The 13,580-nt window shown below is 39.8% G+C and overlaps 1 protein-coding gene across 1 annotated transcript; it reads right to left on the bottom strand.

Moving 5' to 3' along the window:
* Nucleotides 1-6,289: 6,289 nt before the first annotated feature.
* On the bottom strand, nt 6,290-10,590 carry LOC111869965 (ribosome-releasing factor 2, mitochondrial). The gene has a single exon (XM_023861870.2). The coding sequence runs from the start codon at nt 10,370-10,372 to the stop codon at nt 8,123-8,125; it is 2,250 nt and encodes a 749-aa protein (XP_023717638.1). The 5' UTR covers nt 10,373-10,590; the 3' UTR covers nt 6,290-8,122.
* Nucleotides 10,591-13,580: the final 2,990 nt, after the last annotated feature.

Raw genomic sequence — 13,580 nt, 5'->3', positions numbered from 1 at the left:
CCAGTGATAACCAGTTATATCTGGAGTGTGTAATTCAGGGAGACTTGTATAGCTCCCGCGTTATTAATACGTGAAGACTCTTGAAGATAGTGTTAAGAGATTTTGTTGTAGGGTTTGTAAAGTGTGGAAACCCGTAATATTGTGATAATTAATTGTAGCCGTTATTTGATGATTGTTAAATAAACCAATTAACCATCTCTACGGCGTCCTCAGTAATGAAACACGTTACAATATTCTAGTGGAATAGCGTTAACTACTGACCCAAGCTTCCATTGAACCAGTCCTCTATCTGTTGACATATTCTATGTCTATGTTCCTCCCATAATGTCAGAGACCAAATTTCACACCCACACAGAACCACAGGCAAAATTATAGTTTTGTATATTCTAATCTTTATGTCTTTAGACAGCAGACGAGAAGACAAAAGGTTCTGGCCTGAATGGTAGCAAGCATTACCCGAGTTTGATCTCTCAGGTTTTGATTTGCTATCGTTGTTCCCAAATATCTGAACTGTGCCACATTTTCAAAACATCTGTTTCCTATAGTTATATCATGAGTTTCCCCTGCATTCTGGTGACAAGACAGTAACATATACTTATTTTTCTCTGTGTTTACTTCTAGGCCAACCTCCTTAATTGCGTCAATTAAAGTTTGTTTGTTTGTCTTTATGGTATCTATATTATCACCCAGTAGATTCACATCATTGGCATAGACCAACAACTGATGTGTCCCATTTAATTTCAGTCCAACCTGGTTTCCCTGGACCTCCCTAATTGCATATTCTAAGGCAATGTTGAAAAGGAGTGGTGATAAAACATCTCCTTGTTTTAGACCATTCTGGATAGGAAATTGATCCGACAAATGTTTACCTACATGGACTTTACTATACGTTTCGTTTAAACACATTTTAATCAAGTTTCATGGGTATCCCAAACTCTATTAGAATATTGTACAATACTTCCCTCCTAACTGAATCATGGGCTTTCTTGAAGTCTATGAATAGCTGATGTAATGTCTCATCATACTCCCATTTTTTCTCCAATATGTGATGAATGCAAAAGATCTGATCTGCAGTTGATCTGTTACGTTGAAACCCACAATGATGATGCCCAATAATTCATCTATATATGGACTTAACGTTGAGAGAAGAATATTGGATAAAATTTTGTATGAAGTTGATAGCACTGATATCCCCCGATAATTAATACAGTCAGTTCTATCACCATTCTCATCCTTCACTAAGTTACTGCTATGCTGGTAACCCCTCTTAAAATCATTTATTCCTCTATAAGAAGTAAAAGTAAGTAAAGTTATCCCTGTACCAGGCCATGAAGGCCCATAGGGTTGAGACGTTGAGGGTCCCACACTGAGCTAGACAATCGGCTCAAAGATGGCAGTAAGGTTGTCAGCCTTATGTGCCAGCTGCGCTTTACTCCCCAGGAAAATTATTATTTAATTCTTGGTACTCATTTCTGTTAGAGGCTGAGTAAACCACAGAGGTCTCTAATGTGCTTGTTCTTACTGTTCATTGCAAGCTCATCAATTTTGTCTTTCAGATACTCCCTCTTTTTGTTCCTGAAGTGTATGCTGGTTTCACATCTTATATTGTTCAGATTATCCCCATTTAACTCGCTCGGATCCTGTAACCATTGCAATTTGGCCTGCTTTCTTTGATCTAATAATTTGAGCTGCCTTCATCGAACAAAGGCTTATGCTTCTTTGGTTCATAATAACCTAGACTCTCTTTGGCAGACATTTTTATATTCTGTCTAATAGTTTCCCAAGCTTTATTAACATCCACCGACTGGTCCTCCTTACAAAGTTAATTATGTTCCTCAGTCCTTCCTTTGCATTGTTGTTACAATACTTCCCTCCTCTGTTATTTATGTGAAGCCCATGTCTTGTAAAATGCTGCCTGTCAAGATTTACACTACAAATCGACACATGTTTATAACATTTCAGCCTTTTAGCTAGATGTCTATTAAATAATCTAACCTGTTTATTAACACATGACCAGTCAACTAAATCATGTCTGTGTAGTGCTTCCATAACTGTGATGTTGGTATGACTGGTCCTCCTTGCAAAGTTGATTGTGTTTCTCAGTCCTTCCTTTGCAATGTTGTTACAATACTTCCCTCCTAACTGAATCATAGGCTTTCTTGAAGTCTATGAATAGCTGATGTATTGTCTCATCATACTCCCATTTTTTCTCCAATATGTGACGAATGCAAAAGATCTGATCTGCAGTTGATCTGTTACATCAAAACCTACACTGATGATGCCCAATAATTCATCTATATATGGACTTAACGTTGAAAGAAGAATATTGGATAAAATTCTGTATTGTCGCGTATCGGGCGTATATCGCGACAAATAACTTCACGCCGAATTTTGTATAGCGAATTTTATTTCACATTCGCACTTACAATCACCCAGATTACAGATTTACGGTTACTGCTATCTGCAGTATCACAATTAGTACACTCGTAATGCCAGAATACCACTGACTAGTTGCTGGCTAACTCGGCGGTAGCTCCAGGACTCACTGACTGACTCAGTACAACTGACTGTGAATAGCCTTCGCTGCTCCTTATGTAGCCTCGATCGGACAATACGGCCACGTAATAGGCACCCTTGTTGCCTGGCGCTGTGTTGCTAGCAACGCTAGCGGTAGTAACCGCTGTTACTACTTGGTGACGTCATCGCTGTTGACTTGCGTTGCCTAGCGACCAGGATGCTAGGACTCGGCTAAAATCGGCTCGCTTCGGCTTCGCTCGGCGCATCACGGCTAGCGGGGGGTGGGGGAGGGGCGTCATCCATAGCTCAGCATGTCACAGTATGAAGTTGATAGCACTGATATCCCCCGATAATTACTACAGTCAGTTCTATCACCATTCTCATCCTTCACTAAGTTACTGCTATGCTGGTAACCCCTCTTAAAATCATTTATTCCTCTATACAGGTCTCTAATGTGTAACTGCACCATCGAAATCCCCCCCATTTTTTTTGCAGTATCTAATAGAGTTTTATAATAAGAAGTTACGAAAAAACAAAGGTTTAATTAAGACATACTGTAAGAACAATGAATAGGCTTGTGCGGACAAGGACATCTGCTAGTCCTTACGTCCAAGCATCTGGTGTTATTTTCTAAACAAAGGGCAGAAAGTGATACTTCAAGAAACCCCACTGAGATTCTTCAGAAATTTAGAAGGGCACTACAACGGCAAAACACTTCGAGAATTCGAGAAGTGACAGTTTCTACCAGACGTAAGTCAAAAGTAGGAGTGCCAAGGGATCATTAGCGAGCCCTCATATGTTGCATCGCTGTCAATTTAGACGTTTTGTCCTTTAGGGCGAAACTCCTTTAACACTTCGCCGACCAGTGATTTAAATACAGTAGAATTTGGTTATAACGTCATCAAAGGGACCTAAAAATAGTGTCATTATAAACGAATGTCGTTGTAACCAAAATGGGCACTTCCACAGTAGCCTTATGTTAGTCACGTAAAAATCTACCAAAAACTGAGTTAAAATGTTGCATTTTTTAGTGAAGTACGTAGTTAAGTACAGACTAACGTAACATTAACGTGGAATTGCCCAAATGTGTAATATCAAAGACATATTACAGCGCTTTTCACTGACAATACACACAATATTTCACGAATCACTTCAACTTTCTCTTCAATGCTTAAAACTTTCCTTTTCATTGCCATGTTTTCGCTACTGCACTTCTCTGGGTTTAGGCAGGAACACTATAGGGTAAGTAGACAATGTGAGGTCCTGTCAGACAAGATTCTAGGAAAGGAATGCAGTTAACAACCTGCCGCGTCCTCTTGCACTATTCACGCAGTCCCACCCCACACCCTTGTTTTCGCATAAAACCCACGCTCCTCTTGCAGCCCACGGTCGTATTCTTCCAGGACAGTCACGTCAGCAAGTAGAGAAAGTGAGGGTGGGCAGACACATCGAACTTTCCCACGATATCAGAGAAATTCAGGAATGAAAATGACGTTACATACGAGGTTGATGCATTTGTGCATGTCGTACTAAGCAAGGTATAAAAACAGTTGCTTTATGAGGAATTAGTTCGTACCATTGAATATTTGACGCAATAGACAAGGTGTCGCAGAAACCGATGTTGCTATAGCCAAGTTTTACTGTATTTAAATAACAGTGGGAGCTGGCGTTTTTAAACCTACTACCCTAACTTGTGCACTGTTCACTTTAAAAATTAATATAAAATCTCCTAATTCATTTTATGAACTAAAGTTTTTGGAGAAGACTTACCAGAGCTCCTAGAAGTGCTTCAGAGTGTGATATTTCTGGAAACAATCCCCTCTGTGAAGAAGCATGACGCAGAACTTGCAGATGTACGAAGTCTTGCTTCCCTTCTTGTGCACAGCGCACACAGGGCACTACCTAGAAGGATACTTCCCCGTCGATTGTTCACTCATCACAATTTTCACGAGGGTATGTTTCAGCATATCTCCCGAGAGTCACCCAGGGGGGTCCATATGAGGCCTCCGTGGGGTGGGAGTAGATGGTCCCGGTCGTACTACGAACTATCTCCAAAAAACAGTTCAGCTACTTCAGACACTTGCGTAGGGTCCGATGGCATTTGTCTCACCCTTGGATCACCACTAAACTTTCCCAAAGTGGGTGTTTTGTCCACTTTACCCAATGCGGCTGTCCCCGCAATGCTAGCACTCGCACTTTCATCGGAGCTCTCACTGTCACTTTCACTTTCACTTTCTCTTCTGGTCACAATATTTTGGGGGCCCCTGTCACTGCCACTGACACTGCCCTCGCTATCAGAAGACAAAGCAGTTGGCAAGTCAGATAACTCTTTGGAGATCAAATCACAGATTTCTTCTTCTCCGAGAGCTCGTGCGGCCTTCAACTGCTTTCGTCTCTGAGCCATGTTAACACTGAGAATATCTTGCCTCACACATAGAAGCTTCGACTTGAACAAAGGGACTTTTCTTTAGAGTGAGAGGGGAAAAGAGAGTGGTCACGTTGCTGACTCGGAAAACGAATATTCTGAAGGTCAGCTACACAGTACTTTTACAGACACGTGGCCACCAAAGCGAGGAATAGTGTGTTGCAACATAAAGTGTCCTAGAAGCCTAAATCTAGGCAACCGGTCTGCCACGTTTAAAACTCAAATGCCTAGGCCTAGGCATCAGGTCCGCGAAGTGTTAAAATAGTCTGTCATTGGCCGGAACCAAAATTAAGCCAACTCCCCTTATTTGAATCGGCCTATCATGGAAATTAGGAGGAGAGAACCTCTGGCTCAGCAGAGAGGTCAGTTCGAGTTTAGTCGTCTACCAACTTTTGAACTTGGCGGAAGCAAACCCCACATGACTCACGCAAAAAGTCGAACATTTTTGCTCTCATAACGACTCATAATTGCAGGCAGAGCCATTGAGACTTAGCTTAATCAACAAGAATGCAGCACCAAGGAATTTTGCGAGCTGATCAAGTACATTTTAGTGGAAGTGTAACACCCGCGGCTTGTCAGCCAAAACTAAATCAGGTTGTAAGAATTTAAGCAGCCAGTGTCGTTAGGAAGTAAGCTATACTTCACTGCTTGAACCATATCCACTAAGTGTGTAAGTCACGTCACCAATAGCTATTTCACAGAGTGCCTAAGTCCAGAGTATCAAGTCTAATGGCACTGATGAAAGTTGTATCATGTTAACTGTAGGAACAGCAATAAAGTGTTGTGGTCTAAAGTGCATTGTGTTGATCAGAGGTGTTTCACCCTCACTTGTCCGAGCCTGACGCATATTTGACCTGAAGAGAGACTCATCTCCACCATCTAGCTAGTCAAACCCACCACCAGCTTCCACATACCCACCCCTTCACCACTTACTATTGAATTGTAAACAGCCTCTAGCTGTTTGCTGGTGCCCATATTATTGGATCCAATCCTGAAATCCAACCAGTAATCACCACAACTGAAGGAAGAAGCGGTGGAGCCAGTTCAAGCCGAAACCAGCTACGACATAGCAACTTGAGCAGCAGAAGGGCCAATCGTCATCAACTACCACTCCCTGCACGACCATTCAGATGGAGCCGCAGGCAAAAAGAAAGGAGGGACGGTTATAAATGTTGTTCTTACTGTTCATTGCAAGCTCATCAATTTTGTCTTTCAAATATTCCCTCTTTTTGTTCCTGAAATGCCTGCTGGTTTCACATCTTACATTGTTCAGATTATCCCCATTTCACTTGCTTGGATCCTGTAACCATTGCAATTTGGCCTGCTTTCTTTGATCTAATAATTTTGAGCATCCTTCATCGAACTATGGCTTATGCTTCTTTGGTTCATAACAACCTAGACTCTCTTTGGCAGACACTTTTATATTCTCTCCAATAGTTTTCCAAGCTTTATTAACATCCACCTCAGTTTCCAAGTTTTCCAAAGCTGTGAACTTATTTGAGATTTCAACACAATACTGCTCTTTACCCTCTACCTCATTTAATTTCTTGAGATTGAACCTCTCCATACAGGGTCATATCAATTACAGGCAAACTAAATAAAACCTGTTATATAATTAGGAAATCCAAACAATACTTATATAATAATGTCCTAAAAATGGTGTAATTTGCCTTTTTTCATTCAGTAATGTCTTATGGCTTGATTTTCTGGAGAAATTCAACTCACAGTAAGCGTGTTTTTAGAGCGCAGAAGAGAGCTGTTCAATTAATTGTGGGAGCTGGAAAAAGAGAATCATGTAGAAGAATTTTTAGTCAACTGAAAATTCTACCTTTGCTCTCAATATACATACTCCTTGATGATGTTTGTAGTTGGTAATATGGAAATGTTTGTTGAAAATACCAAGCTGTATAAAACAGTAACTAGGAATAGTTTGAACTTGCATCTCCCTTTATCAAAGTTAACAGTTTTTCAGAAGGGTCCATAGTATATTGGACTTAAAATTATAACAGTCTCCCAGGTCCAGAAACAAAAATCAGTTTAAGAAAGAATCATTAACAGTTTTTACATTCACACTCATTTTATGATATAGATGAATTTTTTAACTACAGGGACAATAAAACTCATTAATGGGATTTCTTAATTGTATATATATATATATACTGAATATTTTAGATTATTATAATTATTTTATTCTTTTGACGTGTGTCTGGTCCAAGATGCACTCTGTTACTTGTTATAGTTGTAATGGTGCTGGAAATGGGGGTATGGTTGGCTCATTAATATTCAGGCAATTTATTTAATTTCTTCAATCAAGTTTTTATATTTGTACTGAAGAGATTTGTTACATCAATGTTCTCTTTGAATCCTGTAAATTCATTAATTGATGTAGGTGATTGTATTTATGAGACTTATGTAATTTTGTATGAACACTGTTAAATGGACTATTTCCATATCCTGGGTTGTACCTATACATGGATACACAGAAAATAAATGAATGAAAAAAGATGAAGAAACCACCAAGAAGCAGGTAGATGGAGGCCACATGTTCCTCCTAAACATCCGTTGACTTTCAACAGACTATAAGGTGCATTTCAAAAGTTAATTAATTACCACTGGATTCTTTTCTGTATACACTGAAATAAAGCACCAAAAACATATTTACATGATAGGCTGGGAGGAAAAGAAATTTCTCACAGATGAGCCAAGTACCCTATTTTTATTTGACCAAAAGGTTATCAGTAGCAGTGGATTCTGGTGATTAGTAAGGCTTATAAATAACCACTTTCAAATAACACATGTAATGGTAACTTTTTATCTTCACAACTGAATAACTATTCAAACTGGAAATCTCTCTTGTTCCACTGTCCAAAGTTGATGCCTCACCATAATGTTATGGTTGTTCTATTGGAAACATGAAAATACCACTTCCTAGCAAGTGTCATTAGACAGCCTAATAAAAAAATAATTAAAATAATAGGAAATTGAACCCCTTGCATTCTGATTATCAGATCTTGTACTTTCATACTGCCATGATAATGTTAACAATTCCTTCTAGATTAATAAACCTGATTATTATGGGCAACAGTGGCGTCTTTCACTTGGGTATCATAACACTCTAAAAAAAGGAAAAAAACATGAGTAGGTACCATTCAAATTACAGTGACTCTAATACATTTCATATCACACAAAACCTGTCACACTTTTAATTGCCTTCGCTTCGTCTTGCAAGGACATAGGCTGATAACAATGGAACTCCAATGTAAAGGACGCTGTGCCTGATGTTATAGTTCGAAGATCAGTAGAGTAACCCAAGAGTTCAGATAGAGGTGCAAGTATGTCAAAAACTTTGGAGTGTCCTCTACTGGACATTTCTTGTATTACTGCTCTGCGACGGGAGAGATCAGCCAGCACTGCAGATGAATTCTGTTCATTAGTAACCACTTGCAGGTTCATTACTGGTTCCAGGAGGTGGGTCCCATCTACCTCCAAAAGCTTGCGGATACACTGTGCAACAGATGCTGAGATGATTGTATCAGAAGTTCCCTTGCCCACTTCCAGCCAGTGTAACATTACCTGGACATTTACTATAGGACAACATAATTTCGGTCCATGTGCCATGGCAGATTCCACACCAAGTTTCACAGCATGTAAGTGCTTAAATGAAATGGCTGCAATGTTGGCTGCACTATCTGGGCTTTCATCCAGCAGAAGAAGTTCTCGCTCTTCACTGTCATTGGGTAGGAGAGAGAGAGTGACAGTAACACTGTGAGTACTGGAGCCAATCTTGTGATTTACTGTGTGTGTGTCCTTCACCACATTGTTTATTGTTTCTTTGTATGCAATCTGTAGATCCCCAAGTTCCACATCTATTTTATATTCTGATAGAATACGGTTCTTAATGATTTCCAGGTGCAATTCCCCCATGCCCCCCAGAACAGTTTGTCCTGTCTCTTCATTCTGACTCACATGAAGGCTGGGGTCCTCCCTCTGCAATTCCTGAAGTGCATGTTCCAATGCAAGTTGGTAGGACTTGGATGGAGGTTCAATTGAACAAAAAAATACTGGATCAGGAATTCTAGTGCTTATCCCAAACAAGTCATTTGTGTCAGTCTTCTCACCAACGCCCCTGAGCTTCAACAGCTTCTTTTGGGCTGCAGATGCTGTACTTGCATTGGATGTAACCAAGTCACCAACTGTGGTATGTTTAAGACCTGTAATGGCAGCAATATTTCCATGGTCAACCTCAGAAACTTCCTCACTTTCATCAGCAAATGCAACCATCAGCTTGCCAGTTTGTTCAGTCTTTCCTTGAGTGATATTATATATCTTTTGCCCTTTATTAAATTTGCCTGAGAATATTCGAAAGAATGTTACAGGTCCTTTCTGATCATCATGAATGACTTTGAATGCTCTAGCAACAAGGTTGGATCCAAAACAGTTAAGCAGATGTTTACTACAATCACTTGGGGATGGCAAGAAATGTATCACTGCATCCATCAGTGACTGAACACCCACATTTTTATATGAACTACCACAGAGAACTGGAACACCTTGTTTTGCTAGAGTTACTCTTCTCAGAGATTCCATGAGTGCATTGGATGGCACAAATTCCAAACTTTCCTGCTGTATGACAAGTTCTGCTAAATTATCATCCAAATCAGCTAACTGTTCAACCAGTTTTGCCCGGGCACATGAGGCTTCTTTCCACAATTCTTCTCCAGGATCTAATCTGATTCGTTTGTACGTTAGACCTTGTTTGCTGATGTCCCAAATCAATTTATCCAATGTGATTAGATCAATGACACCTTTAAAATTACTACCACTTCCAGACTCATAAACAGGTAATTGAACTGGCAATGGTAGAGTACCCAGCTTAATATGAAGAGAGTCAACACACATAGAGAAGTCTGCATCTCTCCGATCCATCTTGTTCACATATATAACACTGGGAATAGCATATCTATCTGCCTGTCTCCACACCGTCAATGTTTGTGCTTCTACCCCTGCTGAACCATCTAAAAGTATAACAACCCCATCCAAGACCCCAAGAGTCTGTTCCACTTCCATGGTGAAGTCTATATGACCTGGTGTATCTATTAAATTAAATCTGTGCTTATTCCACATAAATGTGACTGCAACTGATGAAATTGTAATCCCTCGAAGTCGTTCCTCTTCCATGTAATCTGTAACCGTGTTCCCGTGATGAACTTCTCCCATAGAACTAATAGATCCGGCATAATACAACATCCGCTCTGTGGTTGTTGTCTTACCAGCATCTATATGTGCCAACAATCCAAAATTCCTAATAAATGAAACATGCTTACTGACTTCTTCATTGCCCTGTATTGCACATTTCTGGGAATAATGTCTACAACCACGAAACATCCATCTAGATAACGTCCCACACCGCAAGACATAACCCTTAAACATTGTAATTCAGTACTCTAAAATTAACATTTGATAAAACAGCACAGCTTCCATAATGTATTATATAGAATACGTGTCAAGAAAATTGTATGTCCTGTCTTTTAAGCTTCAACAGTTGTTCGAAGGAATATGTAAACTAAACAACAAACGCCCAAACATAACCTAAAACATTAAAAACACACACAGGACCGCACAGGAACCTCAGAACCAGGTGGACCAGGGGGATGCAACTCAATGCTTTTGGTGGGCAACATAACCGCCGTGACGTCATGAAGCAACACTGCTGCCACGGTGCCCGGAGACAGCTCTCTTGAAATAAAAAATGCCTGCCGCCAGTGCCGAGGGCTCGGTTGGTAAGAAGGTATTCTATCATACCACCTGCCCTGTCGGTAAGAAAGGATGCTATTATACCACCAGCACTTTTTTACTGCTCCCTCTCGAAAAATCACTGGTTCACATGTATAGCTAGAATTAATAATCGATGTAAATGAAATGCTCATATTTTACAGGCACTTATGGGAAACTTTCTCCAGATAAATAATGTTGCAACCTGATATCTTGTACTGCAGAGGTTCTTACTCCGTTGTGTTTTTTCTGTTTTTTAACAGAGTTCAATATCACTTCGCTCAAAACCATGTGGAGGGAATGAGTTAAATGATATTAAACTCAGTTCAAAAACAGAAAACACACAATGGAGTAAGAACCTCTGAAGTACAAGATATCAGGTTGCAACATTATTTATAGGGAGAAAGTTTCTCACCAGTGCCTGTAAAATAAGAACAATTCATTTACATCAATTCAACACCCCCTTACTGAAATTCGATGGATATTTGAACTGTAACATATATAGAATACTTGTGTTTAGGAAAGCTCATGGTGGGTAAACTTGAAAGAAAATTCTGTTTCCATCAGAGATACTTGTATTCAACTTCATAACTTTGCTTACAACTTATAATTGAAAGCTACACAAAACATAGCTTTTCAGTTACATTAATGTGTTATATATCATGTATAGGAAGTAATAATACTGAGGTTTCTATTTGTTATTAATTTCAGTAGTATAATGAAACTTGAGAATCTGATACACACTCTTGTTAACAAGATGAAGATTGCATTTAATAATATACAAAAAGCAATAAAATAATTGCATAACTGTTACAAACCTTTTTTTTTTATTTCGTTCATTCTGGTCCTACAAAACTATAATTTTGCCCGTGGTTCTTTATGGGTGTGAAACTTGGTCTCTGACATTAAGGGAGGAACATAGACTGAGAGTGTTTGAGAACAGGGTGTTGAGGAGAATATTTGGACCAAAGAGAGATGAAGTGACAGGAGGTTGGAGAAAACTGCATAATGAGGAGCTTCATAACTTGTACTCTTCTCCAAGTATAATTAGAATGATAATGTCTAGGAGGATGAGGTGGGCAGGTCATGTAGCATGAATATGGAAGACAAGGAATGCGTATAGGATATTGGTGGGAAAGCCAGAAGGGAAGACCAAGGCATAGGTGGGTGGACAATATTAGAATGGATCTCAGAGAGATAGGATGGGATGGTATGGATTGGATAGATCTGGCTCAGGATAGGGACCAGTGGAGGGCTCTTGTGAACACAGTAATGAACCTTCGGGTTCAATAAAATGCTGAGAAATTCTTGAGTAGCTGCAGAATTGGCTCTCCTCAAGAAGGGCTCAGCTCCATGAGTAAGTAAGTAAGTAAGTAAGTTCATTCTGGTCCGTCACACTAACAATTAGAAAGACAAAAATAACTCTGTCCTGCAAGCCACGAACAAACACAAATGATACTAAGAATCTCCTTCACAAGATAGACAGGCGGCACAAGTTTTGGCCCCCTCCAAGAAAGACGATAGGAGAAGTGACATGAACCTGCATCGTTTATACAATTTTGACTTAAACAACAAAGTTTTAATACCAGGAAGGCCGCTGTGGTTGTGAAAAGTTGAATATTGTGTATATTGTGTATTCCAGGCATTGTGTGTGTATGTACATAGGGAAGTCAAAAATTATCTGCACTCAGTTTTCCAATCCATATATACAAAAGTATGGGTTGAACAAGTACTTCATTTTTCTGCATAGTCTCCTCCCTCTTCAATGCACTTGGTCCAGCGGTCAAAAAGCTTGCATATTTCCTCCATGAAGAAGGTTTTCGGTTGGTCATGCAACCGTTTATGCAGCACTTCCCCCACTTCTTTGTCCATAGAAAATCAAAAACCTCATAAAACATCTTTGAGCAGTCCAAAGAGATGATAGTCGGAAAGGGGGAGATCTGCGCTGTAGGCAGGGTGTTCCAGCACCTCGAAACACAAATGGTTAATGGTTTCAACGGTCTGGCCATCCTTGTGTGAGTGTTCATTGTCATGCAACAACAACGCTTCAGATTGTTGGCCAGCAAATCACTGTATCTTGCACTGTTGATCGTACACCCTTTTTCCATGTAGTCTTCCAGTATAGGCCTTTTTGAGTCCCAAAAAAACGGTTAGCATCACGTTTCCCATGAAAGATTGAGTCTTGAATTTCATCTTCATTTGCGATCCCGGGTGTTTCCACGCCATATTCTGGCTTTTGGATTCTGGCTCATAGTGATGAACCCACATATGAATTTCAGCCCCTGACACACCTTCCAATCAGAGAAATCGGAACACTATTCTTTGTTAATCATTGGTGCACACTGCTAGCAGAGCGGCCATGTTTACACTGTCACAGCATCAAGGAAAATGATGCAATCAAGGTAAAACTTCGATCACACGACCACAGTAGTACAAGCTTTAACAATGCATGCATAGGAGGCAGTGTGACAAACCTAAAGATGTGCTATGGAGAAAGTGCGGATAATTTCTGACTTACCTTCATAATTTACCACTCAGAACACCTATTGTGATAGTGGTTTCCGAATAAGTATTGATGTTCCGTCTGAAGATGATCCGTAAGGATCGAAACATGTAAGGGTGCTGAGTTTTCAAGTTGTAAAACTTAAATAGTCACACTGTATGGAGTTGTTTTTGTCTTGTCTTACACACCTCATGATCTGAAACATACTCATGTTTCCAAAATAATAAATTAACTGAACAAATATAATGAACCTTGAAAGTATTATATATATATATGTGTGTGTGTGTGTGTGTGTATATATATGTGCCCCGGTCACGGTAGCCGAGGGGTATGAGGTGCACTGTCTTCGCTCGCTCGGAGGCG

Source organism: Cryptotermes secundus, unplaced genomic scaffold, assembly GCF_002891405.2.
Source record: "Cryptotermes secundus unplaced genomic scaffold, Csec_1.0 scaffold1677, whole genome shotgun sequence".
NCBI classification, from domain to species: domain Eukaryota; kingdom Metazoa; phylum Arthropoda; class Insecta; order Blattodea; family Kalotermitidae; genus Cryptotermes; species Cryptotermes secundus.
The sequence above is the reverse complement of the archived record's forward strand: the minus strand, read 5'-3'. Positions and strand labels throughout refer to the sequence as shown.